Raw genomic sequence first — 23,416 nt, forward strand, 5'->3', positions numbered from 1 at the left:
TATATGTGCAATTCTGCCGAGTGTAAATAAATTATGTATGTTTTTACCACACATACAATAGTACATATAAGGACAGAAGGAGGGACGGACGGATGGGTGGATGGATGGATCTATGGATGTATGTATCGATAGATAAATGAACACAGCACAGTTGAGGCAACAGAGTTGAGGATCTCTAACGCGCAGTAAATCTTTGCAGAGCTACAGTCTGACCGTTAACATGCCTGATCGTAATAGAAACACATAAAACACCACTTTAAATGACAGTAAGTAAAAAAAACACTTGGAGCTTTAAACAAATCTGTGGATGCTTGTTAAAGAAGTCTACTTAAAACTATTAGAAAACAAACAAAGCTTCACTGTAACATTTAACTTGGGCATCCCCGCGTGGTACTGAAACCGTCATCAACAGTCGACACAGAGCCGAGCAGGTCCACAACGCGAGGAATGAAAATAGAAGCGAAAGTTGCCTTGGGATTGCAATTTAGACGTCTAACTTTTAATTTAGTTTGTTTATCTGAAGGCTTGTAGGGTCGTGTGTGCCTGCTGGCTGAACAGCACCATGTTTATCTCCTCGCAGAGCTCAGGACCCTCCTTCAGAGATTTTACCCTCGTCATGGTGAGTGACGGACGAAAATAATCCTCCCATCAGTTCCTGCTTCATGCTTTCATATGAGACTCGTGTAATCACCAGGGAAAAACAAAAGCTTCACTTCTGTGATTTTCATCCAAGAAACTGGCTGTGTATAAAAATACCTTTAATTCCTACACGTGTAATGCAAAAGTCCTGTTAAACCCCTTGGATTCAAGCTGGGTGTTTGCGCCACGGTTACAGCCTTATTGTCCACTGTGGAGGGACGCAGAGGCACAGTCTTGAGCCAGCCCTTATTTCTTTGTATTTTCAGAGCAGTCTTTTTGTGTGTCAAGCCACTAAATATTTACCTGTGAATCATTCAAGCTCATAAAAGACACCTAACTCAAGGGATGAATGAATGACACATGACACTACGCGCACCCTGTCACGATAATGCATGGCAACGTTTATTCCCATTGTTTTAGTTACATCTATGGAAAATGTTAAAGAATAATAGTACAAATTTGTTTTTGCCTGCTGTATTTCCATGTATGTTTGAACAATTTGTTGCACCTGTTTTCCATTGTTATTGCAAAATATAAAGAAATAAGGGGTGACTTTAAACTTGCACAGTGCAATAAAACTACAAAAAAAATGCAACTGTCCTAAAACTTGAAAAAAACTTAGAGGCCTAGTAAAAACTGGACCTCTCTAACGCATGTTTTTCTTTATCAGATGTTTTGCACAACTAAAATGTGCTCAGGAAAAGGAAAAAGTGATTAAAACGATTCTCGCCTTCTCTTTACTTTTGTTACTTCTCTCCCTCTTTCCTCCTCCAGCCTGCGGTGGCTGTAGGTAACGTGGGTCAGCTGGCCGTGGATCTCATCGTGTCCACTCTGAACATGAGTAGGGTGGGCCACATACACACTGACTGTCTCATCCCGATGGCCGGGAACAACCCGTATGCCAGCAGCAAAGAAGATGGCGAGGAGCTGCACACTCCTGCTGAAGGTACAGTTGGGTCACTGCTGGTGCCTGTCTAACACAGAGATGTCGACATTTCTGATCAGAAATTAAAAACAAAAACAAAACAACTCAGAAATGTTCCCTTCAAGTCTACTGTCTCTTTACTGCTGTGCGCTGGGATGTCCGCTATCCCAACTGTGATCTTCTGGTTGTTTTTAATCAGCACTGTCTTATTAGTTGACATTAGTCCTGTTGTTGTCAACCATCAGTCAGGTGATCAGCAGTTTTGTCTGCAGCTGCTGTGAAGTCAAAAGAAAAGTAACCCTCTGTAATCCACAGTTTACGCAGCAGCAGAACTGAAGCTGGCGGTCCTTCAGATCAGAGCACCAATTCTTCAGGTAACAATCAGTCATCAGTATGACGTCAGTTCATTCTCTGAGTTCCTTTCATACTGTATGCCTATTGTTGTTTTCTTTTGTTCTACCTTTGTTTAAACTGCAGTCAAAGACCAAAAAGTTTCGTCAGCTGCTCGTGTCCTGGATCAAATCCAGCGGCTTCTCCAGGACTGTCGTCCTCTCCAGCAGCCACGCCTACCAGAGAGATGACCAGCAGCTGCAGGGGTAAGTACGACGCCATCGCCTTATTTCTTCACTTTTGCATTTTTCAATCATGTCTGCTCAACAAACACGTGTCTCTGCTAGCACTCCTTTGAGGTACCTGGTCACGCCGTCCCTGCTGAAAGGGAGCGCGGACGCTTTGAAGGAGCTGGGCTGGAGGGAAATGGAGCGAGTCCCGGCCTTCCCCGGACTCACAGACGGAAACACGGAACCACGACTCTGCATCCCCGGAGGAGGCATCACCAAAGGACTTTACACAGACAGGTAGAGACAGGAGACCTGCAGGTAGACAAAAGATCATCAAAAACACAGGGAGCTGGTTTTAAAATGATTTTTATTTTTGTGTGTAAGAGCATGGGTCACTGTTACAGTTTAATAATTATTCCAATATAAATCACAATAAAGGTGTGTTCAGACACTTTTTCAGTATGTTGAAACGCCTCAGTAAGACTTCCTTGTTAATATTATTTGTGTTTGTGTGATCACGTGTGCTGCACAGTTGCAAAGAGGACCTCCCGCTGGCTGTGCTGCTGCTCTTCTGTTCAGAAGGTGACAACATCCCCGATGCCTTCGCTCTGGCGAACCACCTCAACGACTGGCTCCATCTGCTGGACGATAATGTAAGTGACACCACAGCGCAGCATTAAAGCAACCTAAAGTTTCAGAGGAGTGGTAATGTCACTGTGAGGAGAATCATTGCTCTCCAATTCTCCTTTCAGAGCAAACAGCCCAACAAATGGAAGATCCCGACTTCCTGGAGTCTCCTGTTTGGAAACGGCATCCCGCCTGCACTGTTCTGATATGTATAGTGTTTTAGTTTTTTACCCTCTATAATTTGTGTTTAATGCAAGACGTTTGCTCCACATATTGTCGTTTTCAGACCTCAGCAAACTCTCGACTGGGGTCAAACCCGGTGACTGATGGCAGCGCTGACATATAGAAAGATGGAAATTGCCCACATAAATCTCCTCCGTCTTGGAAATGTATCTTAAATAACTCAAACATAACAAAATAAAATGTACAAATACAGGATGTGACCCAAACATTCACTTCTGGACTGCTATTTCCTGGTTTAAAAAAATGTTTTTCTAATAAAAAGTTGCTACAGGAATGTGGTGTGAATTCATCTTGATTGTGGATCACTGGATTAAGCCTCCACCCACTTAACTGAAAGTGGTTGGCCAGGCTCCATGCTGTATTCCTGGCAGTCCCACCTCTCTGTAATTTGATTCTTTTCTACAACCTATAATGGTAACAACAGCACAACGCTCCGATTCAAGCCATTTTGTGGTTTTCCTTTCAGTCTGAATCATTTTCTGTGTGTAGACCACTTGTGGGAAAGGAATGTCCTGCTGACAGCAGAGATTTTTTTTAAGGGAGAGCAATAAAATAAAGTCCTGGATCTGAATAATTTGAAAGAAACAAGTAAATTTGAACTGAGGACATTAAATAAAATGGTGTATAAGCAGTTGAGGATTCCTAGTATAGTTTTGTATCTTGGATTTGTTTTCAGTTTCATTTTCACACTTTTGTTTGCTCATTTCAGTTCAGTTTTTACTGCTAATGATTTTTCAAGTTATTACTTTTAATTATATCTTTTTAAATTAATATGGGGGTATTCATCAGGGGCAGATTTAAGGAGTTCAAAGCATTTTTTGTAATAAAAGCACTCTACTAAGTGCCATTTAGGCATAAATAAGTTATTAAATATGTACACACAAGCCACTTAATGTTTATTTGATAGGCATAATTGACCACATTGAAGAAGAGGAAAAAATAATATTGTTTTGGTTATTTTTTTGTTAGGGTACAAAAGATACTCACCTGTTTCTGTAGTTATACCTTTTCAATTGCTCTAATAATCGAATCAATCAATCACACGGCAGCAACTCAGTGCATTTAAGCATGTAGACATGCTTGAGATGACATGCTAAAGTTCAAAACAAGCCTCAGAATGAGGAAGAAAAATCATTTAAGCCACTGGTGAATGTGGTGTGGTTGTTTGACGTGCTGGTCAGAGTATTTCACAAACTGCTGATCTGCTGGGAGTTTCCCACATAGCCATCTCCAGAGTTTCCAGAGAATGGTCTGAAAAGGATAAAATATCCAGTGATTTTCTGGATACCTTGTTGGTGTCAGAGGAGAAGCAGAGGACTGCTTTGAGCTGACAGGAAATCAGTAGTAACTCAGAATTACTGGTTACAAATGAGATATGCAGAAGTGCAAACCACGCTGGGTGCCACTCCAGTCAGCCAAGAACAGGAAACTGAGGCTTCAAAACTAAACAATAGAATAAATTTGGAAGTATATTTCCTGGTCTGATGAATCTGCTGCAACAATGAGACAGTCAAAACTGTCCTGTCATCAGCAGTTCAGACTGCTTCTGGTGCTGACCACGCCCACTTCCAAGTCTTGTTTTTATTAGTCGTCCCATTTCTTAAGCAAGAAGCTGCATTTTGTTTTCTATATAGTTTTAATTCAGGTTTTTAATTCAAATATTTTAATACTGACAATATTTCTTATCCTAAATTTTAGGATTCTCTCACATCCTGAAATTAGATAGAAGATTATAAGATGCCACGGAAGTAAACCAACAAAATACAACATAGAATAAAATTTGAACACAATAAATTGTTCATGGACAAACACAACTATTTTAAACTGGGTTTTTTCTGTTGTATAGCTCTTACTATATTTACTGGGTCTCAGCATTTACAACCACTGTGGGCAACAACCTACATACTGCTAGTTTAGCTTAGTATGAAAACTAAAGGAAAAACTGACAAAAATCTATCCTCCTGCTACTAAAAATGTTTAGTTTTACATCTTGAACACCAAATCATCATAAAATTACATTTAAAAAATGACTAAATATAATTTTATGGATGGTTATGTGTCTTTGTAATCTTCGTTTAGCTTACAACTGATAATTTTAGCTAACCAAATACTAATTCTTCCAATTTATCCAACTTCTTTTCATCCAAAAGAAGACATATATTATTGTTTTAATATTATTATTATTATTGTTATATTTCATTAATATAGCACCAAACCAACAGGTTTGTAGATAAATAACCACAGAAGAACAGTTTGTATGTAAACTAGATGATACCAGTTTTAATTACAGATTACACTCTAAAAAACAAAAACAAACTTAAGACAATTTGTTTCAAAAGGAGAACAAGTCAGCTTTAAATCAGCTTTCTACTTTATCCAGGTGTGTAACATAAGCTTTCGTCCTTTTTTCTTCTTCTTTTGGTATTCAGGGTTTCCTTTACAAGCAAAAATATGTCATTTTGTACACATCTCTCTTAAAAAAAAAAAGAAGAACACTATGTACATCATGGAAACATTACATGTCACTGAATTTCTCACATGGGAGCGAGACAGTGTGTTTCATTCAGCCGGCCCCACATCACCTGAAAAACTTCAAGTAATTTATTATAAAAAATAGAACATTTTTTACTTTTGCCTCTGAAAAAATGTTTTTTACCCTTTTCCAAAAATACACATATAAACAGCATTACAAATTGGCAATGCATAGCCCCTATTTTCAGTCTGAATTTCATGAATGTAAATGAGCGTAAAAGAATGAGAAAGCTGCAAAATAATATTATTAATGCCAAAAAAGAGAGCGAGAGAAAGAAAAAAATCTTTTGACTCCGGAAGCAGCATTGACAGTTTAAGGTTGAGGTGTGGCCAGAGGGGTAAAGCGCTGGTGTGCTTGTCTTTAAACGAATGTCAAAGTGTCCACTGTAAACAATGAGGATGAGAGATCGGAAAGGTGAGCCGGAGGTGGACGTGATGTGTTCCTGATGGTAGAAGAAACAGAAATGTTGGCTCTAACTAATGATGATAGGCCGGTATGCAAGGAAAAAAAAAGACACACAAGCAATGAAAAGGAAAAGGAGCGCTAGCTGAGGACATGGAGGTGAGGAAGATTGGGAGAGAGCTGGAGTTCCCTGCCGATGTTGGCTTTGCTGCCAGAGTTGTGGCTACAGGTGGAGGTGGTTAGTAGTCGCTGGTTTTCGCCCTGTGAAAAGAAAATAAAGAAAAATAAGTTCCTGTTAAACTCAAAAAAACTTTTTTCTGTCGGTCAGTGAAGCTTAAGAGTGATCAAAGGAAGCCGTGCTACGAAAAATCCCGTTAGTATCTTAGGCTTGGCCGAGCTGCCGTGATGAAACCGCAGAAAGCAGGAATCTAAAGATCACTTTGATCACATCAACATCAGACCGACTATCAGAGCAGCAAAAGCAGCTGTTATGCTTAATAAAACTCGTCACACTCACAGGGGGTTTCCTGCATACAAAAATCCCCCCCAAAAGAAAAAGATCACCACAACTGTTTATTTGTTTATGGCCAGCAATACCATAGTAACCTTTTGTAACTTGAGGTCTTTGTCTCAACCAATCATATTTATGTACCCTCCAAAGGCTCGATGAGAGCCAGGAAAACCCCCGAGTGGTTCAGAAGCTTTCAGCTGAAACACAAAAATGTTTCGTTATTTTAAAGCGTCCAAAGACATCCCTGTTTCGTTCTTTGCTTTTAGGACTAGCTTTTAGATACCAATATGATATTTCAGTGCCCAGTGTTTGTTTTAAAAGGCCAACCTCCAACAGTATCCAGCTGCTGAAGTTGCTCGTGTTTCGACTGCTGGTGTGGTTTGCCCTGTGCTGCTGATGATGCGTACACTTGGCTGTGGTACTGTATGAATCTGTGCTTCTGTGGGGAACGTTACCAACACACTACTGAAGTTCAGGTATACAGAAATGCTACAGTGTAGTACCCAGCCGCACCCAGAGTACAGTAAAGGTAAGGAGTCTGTTAATTCAAGTCTATCATGCTCGAGTAAATTCTATTTCAACAAACAATGGCAGTGATTTTTATTGCACTTTCTGGAGGGTGCCAGAAATTCCTCTAGGCAGGAAAAGCCCTGCACACAACTGTAGTATGTAGTCATAGAGTCAAAGTGAGCTACCAAACCAGCTCTTCCAGTTCCAACGTGCAAGGGTAAAGACGTAGTGTAATCACAACCAACAATGGTATGTTACGGATACAGCCAAGCTTTTCCCCACATCTCAGAGAAATGTTCAATATTTTTGTAAAGTAAAGCAAAAGTTGCCCTCTCCATTAGATCTAATGATCAGTGCTAAAATGAAGAACGTAGATGACTGCTGTAGAGCTGGAGTCGGGCCTGAAATTACACTTACATTAACTCTGACTGCTTTAATAACACATCAAACTACATGTGTGTAGTTTCAGCCTCTTCCGTTTTGAGGTCTGGGACTGTTGGTTGGATAGAAGTAAACACTGAAGCGCTTTACGTAACTTACAGGCACTTCAACTATTTCCAGACACACAAGCAAAGAAAAAAGAAAAGAAAAGAAAACGATCTAAAAATTAGTTGTTAGTTGAGCAACAGGAAGTGTTTTTGATCTTCCAGCCTGTTTAAGTAAGAAAAGCTGCTGATTTAATATTCAAACTTTATAAAGTCCAAAACACAATTGATGCACTTCACAATACACAAATCCACTAGGAAAACAGACACAATAAAGTCCTCAAGATAGAAAAAACATGCAGCAAATCCAGACATATCCACTCATTATTTTAAAAAGTTAAGCCAAAGCAGATGTTCTTTAAACCTGCATTCTTTCTATGTGGGGGGCAACTGTTTAGGGAGGCTTTCCGAATTCAACAAGATTATTTTAATATAGTTTACTGTCTGCATTAAGTTAGAAGAAAAAGGATCACAAATCAGGGTACGCCTTAGCAGAGCCACAGGCAGCTGCAATCAGCTGTGTACTCTTTAGACTGTTTTTTAATTATCATCCTGAAAATACATCAATATATCTTTGAACTCTTTGATTTGTGTGTTTGAGATGCACTTCTGGCTGCTTCCTCTCACAAATGTTACAATGACACAGGTGAGGTTCCAGAAGTAAAAATCCCATTCATGTTCTCCAGGAGGATTTTTGATTATGGGCCATAAAACCAAAAAAACAAAACTAGCCTACCCACAATCTTAAATTGAATCGGCAACGTCTGTGATTGGTGGAGGCTGGTGTTACCGTGGCAATGTTTAAATCTGCAGATTGCTTAGTGGGAAGAAAGTTCAGAAACTGCAAGAGCTGTCACTGCAATCGGGAACAAAGAACTGTACCATACACACAACTACACTATCCTTTACTAAACACAAACACACACACACACACACACACACACACACACACACACACACACACACACACACACACAGACATATATATATATATATATATATATATATATATATATATATATATATATATATATATATATACACACACACACACACACACACACACACACACACACACACACAACACTATTATTTTACAGCAATACAGAAATGAAAAGAATTCAGTTTGATTAGGTTTTGCACTATTGGGACGAGTAATTTCTTCACCATTAATTGTGTACCCAGTAATGCACCTTTTTTCTTTTGTTTTCCTTTAATTTTGTGATCCCAAACAAAGATTTTTATGGTCATGCTTTACCTCATGGGTTGTTTGGCTTTGATCAAGGCCTAAAACTCTCAGTATGAGGATTTTAGGAAAAGTAAATAGAGAAAATGAATGGGGAAATTCACATCTGGAACCAGAGCCTTTTTAAAAAAAAAAGCTTTTCTGGTGTTTCACTGCTACTTTGGCAGTGCTGCTTATTTTGTGTGTTAGCCAGCAAATAGCTTAAAATGAGCTTTGTGAAAACAGAAAGCAAACTGCTGTGAGCAGCTAAGACTGCTGATTTTTCAAAAGTTAGCGCTGACTGCATCTTGATGTGGCGTTTGATCCATAGAGGCGCACTTTCAGCTGCTTACAACAACCGAATATTTCAGAAATACATCGACTGACAAAACACCGAGTGGATTTCCGCTGGAGCACAGGTATCAAGATTTTAAAACTGAAGCTGTGGGCGTTTGACCATCAGTAGACTCAGCTGGGTTTTCAGTCAGACCCACTCCTCATTTGTCAGAACGGCAGGATGGAGGGCTTCATCAAAGGTCCAATCACTGATGTATTTTTCTATAACTGCCAAGGGACAATCTATGCTTCTGCCTTCTCTTTCCAGGCCTCCTTCCTTGCATGACTTTTATTTTCAAAGCAGAGGTTGTTGATTAATCTTTCGTACGCCCACTTTCTTGACAGGGTTTACTGCAGAGATAAAACGCTGACGGCAAATTCAAATATATGATGCATAATAATAATTAGCATTTTGCATTGTTCCAACCGAACCTGACATTTCAGAGTTTTGAAAACCAACAACCACAAATGTACTCACACTCGCGCAGCATGCTAGAGTGCAGCCAAAATTAACAACTCCAAAACCACAAGAGCCAAGCAAATCATCAAAGGAAGAACAAAACCCCAAGAGAAAACACAGCAATACACACTTACATACACACACCTGCACACACGCAAACACACAGACCTCCATGTACAAGAGTGGGTGTTCTTTCTTTTGTTTTTTTTTTTAAAGCTGCGGGTAAATTTCGTCCGTTAAACGCGCTCTCCGTGGTTGTCGTTGCTGCCTCAGAGGGGGGTAAAGATACACCGCCCCCCGCCGGACAGCCGAGCTCTTGTCATGTGCAGCAAATGCAGCCCAAACTGTCCAGGAGAACCACAACAACAGTGTAAGATCTTCACAGAAATGGCGCCGTTTTGCCTGTATTACTGGAACAACGCTGACATGTCACACAACAAAGGCTGCCTTCTCAGAAGTGATTCAGTGAGAAGCAGTTTTTTTTTTTTCTCTTGAGGTGCACTGTCATCAGAAATAAGGTGTCAACCTGTGCCTTCATGAGAACGTAAGCTGTGTGTCAGCTGGCTAGGCTAGAGGAGTCGATGCATAAGAATTATGAGAAACAGAAACAGAAAATTATAAAAGCTAAAAAAAATGAAGTTTCAAGACCGACTTGGGGTAACTTCTGCTATTAGAGGTTTAAGTCACACACTGGGAAAGCCTGTGTATCCCTTAAAGTAAATTAAAGTGTAGCTGAAAAATGACTTGTATCCTCTTGTATTTGACATCGTAACAGTGGTCAAATAAAAATTCTTCTCCGCTGTCTACAAGAAAATAAAGACCTAAGAGAGTGCAAAATCATTCGATGCCTCAATTTATGCATTTTAACACCTCGCTTACTGCTAAAGCCATTTATTAAATACAACACAGTGGTGTACCTGACTTCCATTGGGGTAATTAACCCCAATGGACTACCTAAATTTGCCCACGTTGATTATTTTTTACACACATATGTAACGCTTGGCAGTCCAAATTTCAGCAGGTACTGACATGGTGCATGAAAAATCATCCCAGAGAACACCAACTTGATGATTTGACTATAAAAAACAAAAAAGAGAGTAAAAAGTGGTTTAAACCAAAACTTTAATCACCTTTTTCTCTTCCTCTCAGAGTCATTTGTCCTGGACTTGCTTTGGGGTGTCTTGGCTGTGCTCGATTTGGAGATGCTGTCTTCCCTGCGTCGTTTTCTGCGTAGAAAGGAGGAACGCAGGTAAACAGTTGTTTAGTAACAACGGTACATTTAATTTTTTTTTACACATGTAGCCTGTAGCCAAGTCCAAATGACACCAAACAGAGACGGTATAGTTTAACATTTTGTCATCAGTTTTTACTCCTGGTTTTATAGATTCTAGTTTTTCTCAGATTTGTTTCCAGAGTGGATTTTCTCATTTCAGTTTGGTTCTCATTAGAATCAGTGTAAGTTTCAGTATTTTCAGTTATTATAATGTGGGAAGTAATTGCCTGGGATAGAATAAAGAAGTCAGACCAGTTTTAAAACACACTTTATAATGACAATCGGCTGTGCTGACAAATGTGACCAAACTGAAAAAGTCTAAAACTAAAGATGTTTCCTCTAAGTTTGCCATTTAAAATTTAAGTACAAAGTGTCATTTCAGTTAATTTCATTGTTTTGTTTGGTTTTTTAATCCCAGTTTAATTTTTTCTTCTATTTTTTATGGGTTTCATCGGATTCACTTTACATCTATCCTCACTCTGACATTCATACTTTGTTAGAAGTTGAACCAGTAATAGGTCAATCAGCTGATTATTGGCTGATAATCTACACACGCTTTTTGTTTATCAGACTCACTGTACTGACTGTGCTGTGCTGCCATCGAGCTCCTGCTCCTTGCAGGGAGACTGTGCAGGCGCTTTGCCGTCCTGTCTGTAGTCCCCTCCGTCCTCCTGCTGGCTGCCATTGTGCCGCTCCGTCGGACACCTGGCCTGTGGCTGAGGTGCAGGGGGAGACTCTGATAGCGGCTCCTGATCTTCCTTGGATAATTCCCGCCACTGATTCTACACGGAAAGATTGACAGCAAACAGGATGGGAACAGCAGTACTTTTTTCCAGTGACAAAACATTCTGTGTGTTTCCACTCTGTAAAATGACATTGTGCAACAAAAGTATATAGAGCAGGTTAGGTTTATGAGGTTAAATACGTAAATACAACGCAGAGCGCCTGGTGCTGCATGTAAAGGACTGTCTCAGATAGCATTTTTCAAGGATAAGGATTCAAAGACAATACAATGTAAAATCTGTCTACCTTTTAGGACTCTCAAAAGAAAACAAAACCTAAATTTTAAGAAGAATTTGGTAGTGTGTATCGCAGTCTTCTAAACCTATTAGCTCTGAATACATTACTGCTGTGTCCTTGTCTGCTCTTGTCTTCATCTCCACAATAATTGCTGAAGACAGAGAGCAAAGACGGAAACAGTTATTTTGTAAGTAAAGACTAAAAGTTGACTTTGTATTCGGTTTGTAGCAGTGTTGGGGTAATGTATTACACATTTATTGTTAGTTAACTACTCCCTCGAGGGAGTAATTAGTTACACTACACGTTACATGGCAATCGCCATGGTGATTCTACTGTAGAAACATCAACAGGGAGTAATGGAGGGTATAGTCTGACTGCTCAACACTTCCTTTGTTACGTGTTGAAGATCAGGCTCTGGGTGCTGGGCTGAGGACTGCATGCACTCAGCTTTAACATCACTCTGAGTCTTGCCTAGCTTAGCATTTGCATGCTGTCTGTGCAGATGTTTGCAAAGAGTCAAAGTTGTATTGTATTAGCATATATTGTATTAGCAGTATAATACAATTGTTTCCATCCTGGACGCAGTTTGCGCTTTACAATTGCAGACTCGCCCTTTTGCGCAACAAAAAATTTATGTTTACTACTTCAACAAGTGCGCAGGAAGCAAAAAGCAATAATTTTCTTGGGAACACATTGCACCCAGCAGGATCATAGTGATGCACACCAACCAAATCAGTGTGGCCATAATGTGGCTCCCTTACTGACAAATATAGTTCCCTTGATTTACAACTTGGGGATTTTGTAGATAAATAATATTCCTTCCATATAAAGTAAACAGATACCATGCGTTTGATTTATATTTACTGCTATACTTGTGTTTATCTATGTGTCGTAGAAAAGCTCAGACTCAACACACAGTCTGAGTTTAAATGGAAGAACAGAATACCAATGTTTTAGTTATCATTTTCTTGCATTGTAATTCACACTGGGCTTATTATAATACTTTGTTTGAGCCTTCAGATCTCAAGTTGTCAGCCTGGCTTTCCAATCCCCAAATATTCCACCATCTCTCTTTGACTAATTCACAAAGTAAGCCCCCAGTAAAATATGAAAATATTTCGCAGTCTGCTGATTCTAAATCTTTTTCAGAAAAAAATAACTCCTGCTAAAAAAGTGGGACTACACACAGGCCTCCAAATTTACACACGAACAACGGATTGAGAAAGAAAGTCACCTAATTGTTTTTTATTTTTTTATTCCTGTCTGGAACAGCTACCTGTACAGATGAGTCTCCCATGATAAACTTTGCCCCTTCAAGGACAGCCATGTATGAGAATCGCAGCTGATCAGGAGTCTGAATCAGGCCCATTCGGTATTTCCTCATGTTCAGCAGGATGCTTTTGATGTCTACTGATGAGGGGTCTTTCCTCTTGTCCATCTAGAAGATACAGCAATAATACACATTTCCATTAACCAGAAGGAAATCCCAAATCTCTTTATGTTAACCCATGTTTTCAAAGGGAAATCCAAATCAATTTAATCTCCATTATTTTTTCATCTACAGCATAAACTTGTAAATAACCTGAATGTTTGAGTCTGTATTTTTAAGTTAATCCTGTATTTATTCAAAGCACTGTCTGTTTTGGAAGGCTATAGTGAGTAAACTCTCACATAAAATAAGGACAGTGAATGGTTAACTACAGTACAACATTATCACTCTGGAAGCCTGCCAGATTCTGTCAATGAAACACAAACACAGTGACAGCTTGCCAGCTGGTTTAGAGGAAAAAGGAGCTTTCTGACATTTCCCAACAGGCTTTATTTCCAGGATGTTATATAAACTATCAAAACCTGCCTCTAAAGCTACACCTTACTGTGCTCTTTTAGGAGGAAGGGCAAGCAAAGACAGCCATAATTTCAGTGTAGAAGTTTTAAAAATATTTTTGTACCCTTACACTGCGTTTTCTCAAAATGCAAAACTGTGTTGTATTTGGAGTGTGGGATAAACGTAAATGTACTTCACTTTTATTTTTTCGGCATTTTTTCTCTTATATCTATGTGCTTAAGGTGCTTCAGTCAGACATTCAAACACAATTATTTTCATATTTAAGCGCCAATAGATTCATTACGAAAGTTACTGAGCTCATGCCATTTCTTAACATAAAGTGCACATACAAATATCAAATAATAACTTGTGTGTTAATCTTTAAAATAAGCACAGGTCAAAGAGGGCAAACCTCGCCCAGGGCAGCGCACCCTCTGGGCAGTATTTACATTTAAGAGAACAGTATTGTATTTTGTGTATATATATTTTTTGTTTTCTTTGTCCTTTTTCAACGTAAATAAGAAAATGTGTAGTACATTGAAAATAACAGATTCTGAGGTCAACTCGAAGGAAAGGCATATGTGAAATGTAAAAGTGAGGTCAAAAGTCAAACCTGACACAATTAAACTTCGATCCAAACTATAAAGTGATTTTTAAAATCCCCATGTATCAGTTTCATTTCTTAAATGTTGCCAATACAAACAAAGGCAGCAGAATTTAAGGAGAGTTTTAAACACAAAAGATCTTTTATGGCGGTTTGACCTTATTTCACCTTGAAGAAGAGGACAGAGGTCCAAAGTAACCATATACTTAGAATCCCCATATAGCACTGCCTCTATGTTGTCAATACAAACAATGGCAGTAAGAAACACATTTTAAAATATCTCTATATAGCATTATTATCTCTTTGACCTTTAGCTCAATCTGTTGACTGTGAAGGAAAGATCAGAGGTCAAATGTGGCATGATATGATAAATCTTTCTATATACCATACTTTCTATATGTTGACAATACACTGCAAGCTTCTAAGACTTGTAGCTTCTAAGTTATAAAGCTTTTTTAGTAATTTTCGACCATTAAATCAATATGTTGACCCTGAAGACATTGGTGGATGTAAGCCAAATTTTAATGGACTATTAACATGACCCCACTCTACACCCCTACAAAGTTTTATCAAAATTCATTCAAAGCTTTTCAAGCTATTGTGCTTACAGGCAGAATGACACACACGCAAACACTACTACAAAAATAATCTCCTTGGTGGAGGTAGCAAAAATACATGAAACGCATTCAGTCGGAGCTTGCGTAGAACAAAGACCCAGGACTTACCAGGACCAGGCATGTGTCAACTAGTGAAAACGTCCCTGAGCGTCCGATTCCAGCGCTACAGTGCACCACAGCTGGTCCTTGATCTGTGCCCAGTGCTCCAGATTCCCGCACCTTAAAGAGGAAGTTTAGGAAGGAAGCCGGGGACTCGGGGACACCAAAATCGGGCCACGTTGTGTAATGAAAGTGGTAGAGCTCCCTTTTCTCCCCTGTCTGTGAAAGGAGATAAAGCAGGGCTCACTAGCAGTTAAACTCTAAAACTTTGCTCTATGTGTATTTACACTTTCAGTTGTCTTTATCAGTGCTGACTGGGGTAACTGGAGGTTACTTCAGTTTAAGAACTGGACTTGGCAAACAAGTCAGCAACAACACTTTCAGTTTCTTTTTGTTGAATAAACCTGCTCCTGAAAAAACACCAATCCAGCAAAATAAACTTGGCTGTAAATTTCCATTAAGAACGCTCCTTTTGGCGCTCATTTTAAATATGATGAAACAAGTAGCTGGAGGATTACAGAAACTCAAAATTAAATTATTTGATTTTACGCTGTACTTTGTGCATTTGCCATTTATTTAAAACGTATCAGACTGCTCTCTTGCATCGTTTGCACCTCATTTACATTTTCCATCGACATCTTCCCACCTCCACACTGCAAAACCTTTGTTTGCGTGGGAGAAAAGCTTTGTAAAAATCTGATAAAAAAACAAAACATAATAATAATATGTGTCATTAGTGAATAAGGGCAAATCTTTGGTGTGAAACCTCTAAATTTTACTTCTCCTTCGCCACCTTTTGCTGGTAATTCCCCACACTGAGTAATGCTGTGGCCTACTTGAATGTTCTGCAGCTCCAGCCTTCTGGTGGTGTAGTAAGACTTGGTGTCTTCTGACAGCAGTGTGACCAAGAAGCGTGTGTCTCTGAAGGCCATCTCCCTTTCCTCTGCTGTGGGCCAGTACTGGGCACACTTTTCCTATCACATGAGAGGAAACACACACATTAAAAGGAGAAGTAGAAGCGGCTATTCAGGGACGCTGAATAATAACTTTACACACATTGCGGTCAAATATCTTCTTAATTCTACCCGGTGACACTGACGCTAACGTCACATGACACAAAACATGTATAACTCTGCGTAAAAAAAAGTATTTGTGTACTTCCTTCCTGTAGACGTTTATGTCAGTTAGTCCCTGCCAAATGTAAAGCCTTGTTCAATTCCAATTCAGCAAGTCTAAGTTTATCACTCAACTTTGCCAATCTACAGAGAAGATCCTTGTGAGTTTAAAAATATCTGTTGATTAGGTGCTCTGTATCTTTCATTTCAAAGAAAACCGGCACAGAGTGAATCTCATGACCCAGCAGGATCCACTTCAGCTGCTTTACGGAGAAACAGAGAGGTCACAGCTGCTCTGCACGACAGACTTTTAGTGTGCGTGTTTAATCTGAACATTGCAGGATCACTGGAGTTAGAGGAGTTGAGAGGTTTGGCTGCATCCCAGATCCACTCAATACATCTGTGTGTGAACACACTGTCAAAACACTGAATTCCAGTAATCCTGCTGACAGGAGGAGGGCGAGAGTACATACAGATTAAGCCTCTAAAATTTATAAACCCACATTTTTTCACGTTTCATGTTGCAGCTCTGCATCCAGACAAAAAACAAACAAACAAAAACACAAAAACACATTTCTCCCACTCAAATGGAGCTTTTCCAAAATGGCTTTTGCAGTGTGTAAATATAAGGATGCCAGGTTATTGTTTCAGTGTGTGCAGAGTAACACGAGCGTGTCGAAAAAGACAACTTAAGCCATCCTTGCGAGGTCTGTCGGCCAGTGTTGTAAGAAAAACAAATTCCTTCAGGTTTCATGCCAGTATAGGCAAAAAAAACACAGTAGAGCTGTTATCAGATAATGTTGTGATTATGAAAAAAAGGGGCTTAATATCACATTGTGACATCTCAGGAATGCTGGTTTGGAAAATAAAAACAAAAGATTGCATTTTCAGCCAGATTTAAAATCGCTACAGAAAAGGACGATACTAAGATGTGTAAGGAACCGACCCTGTTGAGTAAACAGCTGTCTGTGAGGCCTCAGTTGGGGGGTTGAGATTATCCATCGCCATCACCGACTGCCTCTTTTTACCAAATGTTGGCTTTTTGTTGCCAAGGAGGTCACGTGATGCTTAGGTCTGTCCATTTGTTTGTTTCCCTGTTTATTAACAGGATTACTTAAAGCTTAGTGAAGGATTTGAATGAAAATATTTACCAGAGAGTGTGGGCCTGGGCCAGCTTAAAAGTAATTAACAACTGAAGTCAAGTCAAGACTTGGATGTGGGAATTTCTCTACTGTTGTGATGAGACGAGGGAAAATTGAACCCTTTGCAAATACACATCAAACCGAAACACTGTGAGACCTCGCTGTGAAGTTCTTAGGAAAACGTCATTGGATCCATGGATGCAGTCATGATTATTGGATATTTCATCGTGGATGTAAATGTGGTGTGTTACTTGACATCTGACCATTTAAAAAGTTTAATATGAGCACTAAAAAGTGCTTAAATTATTTCACACTACCAGCAAGCAAGTAAGTGTGCGTGTGTGTGGCTGAAGATAAAACAGTCGATCTCTTGACAAGTTTTTCTGTGGTCTATTTGATATTTCTGCAAATTTCTGTGTGTGGGTGCACACAGTCGAATAACAGAAGTCATACCAGAGAGTGTAATCTGTATCTGCTGTACTCTACACTCACCGAGCCTTTCTCTATGACTCTGTTGAGCATGATGACTGCTTTGGTCTTTTGCTCCCAGATCATGAGCCAAAAGTGACCACAGGTGTTCCTGAGGGGGCCCTGTGGACAAAATAAATAAATAAATAAACAGAAAAACAAACAAACGCTTCAATCAGTTACACAGCTGGAAGAGTGGGAGGTCCACAAAACAAATTCATGTGATGTCTATGCTTTGAACAATAACATCAGATCCACTCAATATATTAGCCATGCAACACACAGAGGTTGGTCTCTAATCTTATGGTCAGCATGCCGCAGAGATTTGCCGCATGACAGCAAGAGTTAAAGATCAAAACTGCTAAAGGTTGCCATGTGGCTGAGCTGAGTAAATTATTGGTGGGCTGAAAACCATCAAAATGTCAAAGGTCTTTCATGAGTCTCTTAAAAGTCTGCCTTTATGTTCAGAATACATAAGACAGAGGTATAGTAGTCAGTAGTCTCTGCTGCATTCCTGCTAAACAGAAATAAAAAATACAAGTGCTTAAACATCAAGATGACCGGCTCATTTCTTTGATATTAAAAAAACCCTGCTCCTTCACATCAGGACCTCTCCAACATTAGACACATTCAAAACTCTTTGAAAACTCTTTTTTATTCTTCAGCATTTCAATCATAATGAGTTTCAATTTATGATGCCTTTTTTTCAAACTCTGTTGATAATTTTACAGCACTTTGTTTTTAAATGTGCTACAGGAATTAACTTGACCTCACGAGCCATTTCTCTGGAGTTATGCTGAGGAACATTTTACGCGGTCTTCAGTCGTCAGCCACAGAGAAGCCCATCATCACAGCCACGAAAACATAACATACGGGATTAAAAAGAAAGAAAATTAAAGGATTAAAAGTTTAAAAAAAAAATCATCATCACATTTATTGATGTGGAAAGTAACTGCTGCAATTTTGGTTATAGTTTTAAATGTGTAATGATTGCTTTGTGTAACTACTTTCAGCTGACTCTGATCAGACTAGTGGGATGCTGTAACATTTTAACAAACCACAGATGACTCATCTCCAAAGAAGCAATACAAGAAAACAAAAAGTGTGAAAAAAAATAACCCACTGGATGTTATGGATGACTGACAGAACTCAAGTGTGTAAGACTAGACTAAAAAATGTTGTTAGTCAACATCTCAAAAATATCCTCCGGCCCAACTCTTTACAATCTGTTACTGAAGTGAGAAACACGCGATACAGGGTTGTCGTGTTTAATCGTGAAAACGCTCAGTAGCTTTAAATTAGCGAGGTAGCAGTCAGTGCATGGTGAGCAGAATCATAAATAAAGAGTCTTATCAGCCCGGGCTGTTTAACTGTGGTGATGACCGTTGAAGTCATTTGTCCTTTCATTTCCTGAAGACTTGAAAATATTCAAATCTGTGTAGGAAGAATGCACGTCTGGTTAAGAACCAATGGTAAAGGTTTTGGTTTCATACAACGTTTTGCACCAACTGAAACCCGTCACATGATCACCACAACTCTTGTGGCATGAATTCCTGACTCTTAAAGAGAGAATTTCAGCTGATATTTGTAATAACTGTGTCCTCAAAATGTCAACAACTATTAGTCACGCCAGATAACGTAGCAATAAAAAGAATTTCAAAGGCTAATTATGTGAAAACACCCTTTAATTCTTTTCAAGAAGCAATAAAAGATCAGTGTTCCTTCTGATAAATAAAACTCTGTTAACGTGAGTGTTTCACAGCTTCTAGCCTACCTCTCTTCTCTCGCTTCACAAACTTGTGGTATTTCTTAGGTTTCAAATGACTTTTATCTTAATGTCATTATATAATATGTTGTTGCAGTCATTCTGATTTAATTAGTAAAGGCTAAAAAAAAATCACTGACAGAGTTAGTGATATAAGGAAATATTTTCAACAAAACTGCAATTACAACCGGTGGTAGAGAGATTTAGACATCATTATCCGACAAGCAGCAACCCTGGCAGCCAGCCTGCAAGCTGGATGAGACGTGCTGCTTCCAAAAGCATCTCTGTATTTCAGCGATTGTTTTTAAACACGAAAGCTTCAGTTCATGTGTAATATCCACAGCTTATGATGTAACTAAATATATTTCCACAGTTTTCAGGATGTCTTTTGCCATATCTTGTTCTTTGAGTTACTAGCAAACACACAACCACAGAAGATATACTGACCACACCGAGTATAATTAATATATACCATATCTTAGTGTTATATTAATATCTTATACAAACTGCCATGCTAATACAAAGTCCTGAATTTAAATATAAAGGATGAGAGAGGTCATGACAGTGTTGGTAAACATCTATTAGCACAATATTGATACAATAAGCACTACTGGACTTTCATGACGTTGAATTTAAATTGGCCATAACGTCAATGACACAGTAGCTCATCCGTCACAATCCTTTACAACTCACAAAAAAATGTGACCTTGACTTTCAGCACAGTTTAAGTGAAGAGCTATTAGATAATCACCACGCGCATATTTTATTTCACTAAAATATGACAAAAACTCAGAGGAATAGTGGTTCTTGTGAACTGTGTTAGAGACGGCCACAGTTCACAAGAACTTGCTGTGGCATTAGACACGGTCCTTTGGCTGGATGAGCAAAGCAAATTAAACTAAACAATAAAACTAACAACAAAAACATGTCTGAATTAGTAAAAGGAACAGAATTACTAAGAAGTATTTTTAAATCTGTGTAATGGACCTCAGAACCTGTGCAACCAGACATATGATAGCTCAGCTGCCTCAGTAACAACAATGTGGATTTTGATTAACTGTCTACTTCTGACTGCTAATCTCCATATCAGGAACAACTGAGCTAAAATAATAAATGAAGCCGCCACAGGTGTGCCATGTGTGTAAAGGATTTGAATAAGCACATATGGATCATTATGGAACTTCCTATGACCAGCTTTCCTCATATGGGGGGGTTTACTTTTTTAGCTATAATGCACCTTATACTTCACTCTGCTCAATAAAGTTCACCCTTTATATACCATCGGCTCAGCGGCCAGTCCATTTCACAGCCACTCTTTAACTGACTGTAATTCTGTCACTGTTTGTCCTACAGACAAAATTCAAACTGATCCGGAAGATAGAGAAAACCAACTTTATGGCAATATTTGATGTATCATGGCAACACAGTAGTATCTACAAGGTACTGTAGTCTGAATACAGACAGGGAAATCAGCTCTGCCTAGGTTTTACCATGTGTGCTTCACATTACCATAACTCATCAAACATTTTGGGATAGAGAGAAAATTCAAATGCCAGCTCAAAGATCAGAATTATTTTGTAGTTTTACAGCCACAGTAATTGGGGATTAAAGGGTCAAACACTGGTAACTGTATTGTCTTATGGTGTAAAACAAACCAAGTGTCCCCATAAGAAGAAAAAACAACTTTGTTTGGTGATGCTTCGTTTTTATACTGTCAGGTCCAATTAATCCAAAATAACTAGGAGAAATTAAAATTGTATTCTGAACAAGAGCTTTGGTCTCAGGAGGCGCTGGAAGCAAGAAGGACCACTTCAGTTTCTGTTTGTCAAACAGGGTTAGGTTACATTCAGAGGTAAGTCTCATTAATAACCTCTTACAAACAGGTCTATTCACGTCTGCCAAGTCAAGCCAGTAACCTGAATATTACAAAAAAAATCCTAATGTTCCCACTTTAATGCAGACTTTAACTCTTTGCTTCTTCTTTGATGTGAGAATGGGGGTAAAAGTGTGAGTCGATATCTCTAAACAGGTCGCCCTTAGTCAAATTCTCACCTGGAAGTTCGTTTTCTTGTGATAACAGATTGAGTTACTCAGCTCAGGGATTTGCTGTGCCGTGTTATGTCTATTTCCACATGCAAATAACTCTGTCTAACAGCAAATGAAACATCCAACCTGCTTTATTTATTTTGAGCTCTTTTAGTTTGGGTTTTGTGGATTTTTAGAAATTGGAGGCTGAGGTTAAATAACAAACCGGGTGGTAATTGTACACAGGTTAACATAATAAATAATTATGAGGAGAAGAAGGGCATATGCAGAAACTATTATGCAAACTAGCCACATGTACACAGTTTGATAAGAACTGGGGGGAAAAGCCACATTCATATAAATATTACAGAACTAAAAGTGTATATAGAGAGATATTTTAGGGCCTAAATAATCAGTCAGTGTTAATAAATAATGGACTATATGGACCTAAAAGCAAGATCCTTAACACTCTGGTGTCCAAACTACATGACCAATTTAAGATGACCTAGCATCTTAACCTTATCCTCACCGAGTCTAAGGTTTCAACTTGTGTCAAAAGCGCAGACTTCAAACTAAAAACATGACAGAGCAGTAAAGTATGTTTTAGTTTGAGGCATCTAAGTCCTACTGCACAAAAACAGATTGAAGCCAACAAAATAACCATGATTATGTTGTCTATCTTGTGGACCCATGTTGTGGAAGCTTATTAAACACTTTATGATGCGCTAATGATACTGTTAAACTACGTAAAATAGTACATACAAAAGCAAAACGTGTTCTGAATCACATTCAGCGTTATATTTTGAACATCTCAACAGATATTTGGGATTCAGGTATTTGCTTTAGTTTGATAAAATTCCAAGCACCATTTGTGGGGCAGGATTAGGGTTAGGAGATAGCACATATAATGACTTAGACCTCAGAGGGTTAACCATGGTGTAGAACTCCTTGGACTTGCCTGAGTCAGGATGTAACTCCTCTGGGCTTCCTCATTCACTACCAGACTTGCATTGATGTAGTCATTCTCTGTGTTCTTCAGCTTCACCCGACTGTGATCGACTGCAAGTGGGATAAGGGAAATGTTATTTGGGCATGGGCTGTGAATTGACAGGTAAACAGTCTGGCCTTTATACAAATGTTTACCTACATGGACTGACATCCCGATATCTGTTTCTGTTGCGATTCTCCGGATACTTTGCCACTTTGTAGGAACACTCGTGGGACTGGTTCCTGATTTCCTGGACAGCGGGAGTAAGGTTTAGCGACACAAAAGAAAAAGTAATGAAACAAATCACTACGTGTACCAAATTCAAGCGGTTACATTTTCAGTTCCGCCCCTCTCTGAGCATTTTCACTAGGCATATATTATCACATGAGAGCAATCAGAAAACCAGTTGGTTTACTCGTAAACACACGCGGTAACTTTCGGCAGTCATTACATATGAACTAAGAGCAGGATCTTCCCGGGGGGAGAGCGGATTTAACAGTGTAAACAAGTCCGTAGCTATGTAATGTAGCTAATCGCTTCAACCATATGCACGGGCTTATGACATTGACTAAGCTTTCGGTAACATTAAAAGTAAAGTATGTCAGCGACTTCTAAAAATAACGCAAATCATGAAAATGAGCTACAAAGGAAATTATTTAGGAAAGACGGTTATAACTTTATAGTAAATGCATTCCGGACTGTTAGTTTTACTCCAATAAATGCGCGCTTTAAGTACTCACAATCCGCGTTAGCTTTGCGGTTGCTATGCTAACAGACTTACTGAGTAGAGTTTCTGCCACCGGCCCTCTGAATCTATCTCCTCAAACTTCTGGTCCATCTTCACCGTAGCCGTGCCAATCTGTTCCATAGCCGGTTGGGTTGGTTAACTTTTTGACTTTCTACCTCATTACTTTATTTAGGACAGAGAAACCTTTACCCGAACAGTGAACCCTTGCCCTCGCCGCGGAGCTCTCGCTGAGTGTTTGTCCGTTATCTCTCTGCCGCAGTTGTCATCCAAA

The 23,416-nt window shown here is 39.1% G+C and overlaps 2 protein-coding genes across 3 annotated transcripts; one reads left to right on the plus strand and one right to left on the minus strand.

Moving 5' to 3' along the window:
* Window positions 1-391: 391 nt before the first annotated feature.
* Window positions 392-3,625, plus strand: psmg2 (proteasome (prosome, macropain) assembly chaperone 2). Its single transcript, XM_085446672.1, has 7 exons — window positions 392-619; window positions 1,414-1,585; window positions 1,880-1,938; window positions 2,042-2,160; window positions 2,242-2,421; window positions 2,657-2,777; window positions 2,877-3,625. The coding sequence occupies exons 1-7, from the start codon at window positions 563-565 to the stop codon at window positions 2,955-2,957; spliced, it is 789 nt and encodes a 262-aa protein (XP_085302798.1). The 5' UTR covers window positions 392-562; the 3' UTR covers window positions 2,958-3,625.
* A 1,621-nt stretch (window positions 3,626-5,246) lies between these two features.
* ptpn2b (protein tyrosine phosphatase non-receptor type 2b) lies at window positions 5,247-23,416 on the minus strand. Of its 2 annotated transcripts, none has more exons than XM_085445476.1 (10): window positions 23,179-23,416; window positions 22,557-22,647; window positions 22,368-22,468; window positions 17,644-17,742; window positions 15,731-15,868; window positions 14,904-15,113; window positions 13,026-13,187; window positions 11,315-11,511; window positions 10,587-10,682; window positions 5,247-6,190 (listed from the first exon to the last, which is right to left on the minus strand). In XM_085445476.1, the coding sequence occupies exons 1-10, from the start codon at window positions 23,263-23,265 to the stop codon at window positions 6,169-6,171; spliced, it is 1,203 nt and encodes a 400-aa protein (XP_085301602.1). In that variant the 5' UTR covers window positions 23,266-23,416; the 3' UTR covers window positions 5,247-6,168. The 2 variants fall into 2 exon arrangements, with proteins under 2 accessions (XP_085301602.1, XP_085301601.1); XM_085445475.1 differs by having other exon boundaries at window positions 11,306-11,511.

Source organism: Copadichromis virginalis, linkage group LG22 (genome assembly GCF_057382275.1).
Source record: "Copadichromis virginalis isolate Kocher_CV1m ecotype Utaka linkage group LG22, C_Virginalis_male_GT1.1, whole genome shotgun sequence".
In the NCBI taxonomy this organism is placed as follows: Eukaryota; Metazoa; Chordata; class Actinopteri; order Cichliformes; family Cichlidae; genus Copadichromis; species Copadichromis virginalis.

Coding starts and splice junctions, on each gene's coding strand:
- ptpn2b (XM_085445475.1), bottom strand. CDS start 23,265: ATGGAACAGATTGGCACGGCTACGGTGAAGATGGACCAGAAGTTTGAG. Junction 15,114..15,730: donor TGGAGCTGCAGAACATTCAA/GTAGGCCACAGC, acceptor CTCCTTTCACAG/ACAGGGGAGAAAAGGGAGCT. Junction 11,512..13,025: donor TGGGAGACTCATCTGTACAG/GTAGCTGTTCCA, acceptor CTTTCCGTGTAG/AATCAGTGGCGGGAATTATC.
- psmg2 (XM_085446672.1), top strand. CDS start 563: ATGTTTATCTCCTCGCAGAGCTCAGGACCCTCCTTCAGAGATTTTACC. Junction 2,161..2,241: donor GATGACCAGCAGCTGCAGGG/GTAAGTACGACG, acceptor TGTCTCTGCTAG/CACTCCTTTGAGGTACCTGG. Junction 2,778..2,876: donor TCCATCTGCTGGACGATAAT/GTAAGTGACACC, acceptor TTCTCCTTTCAG/AGCAAACAGCCCAACAAATG.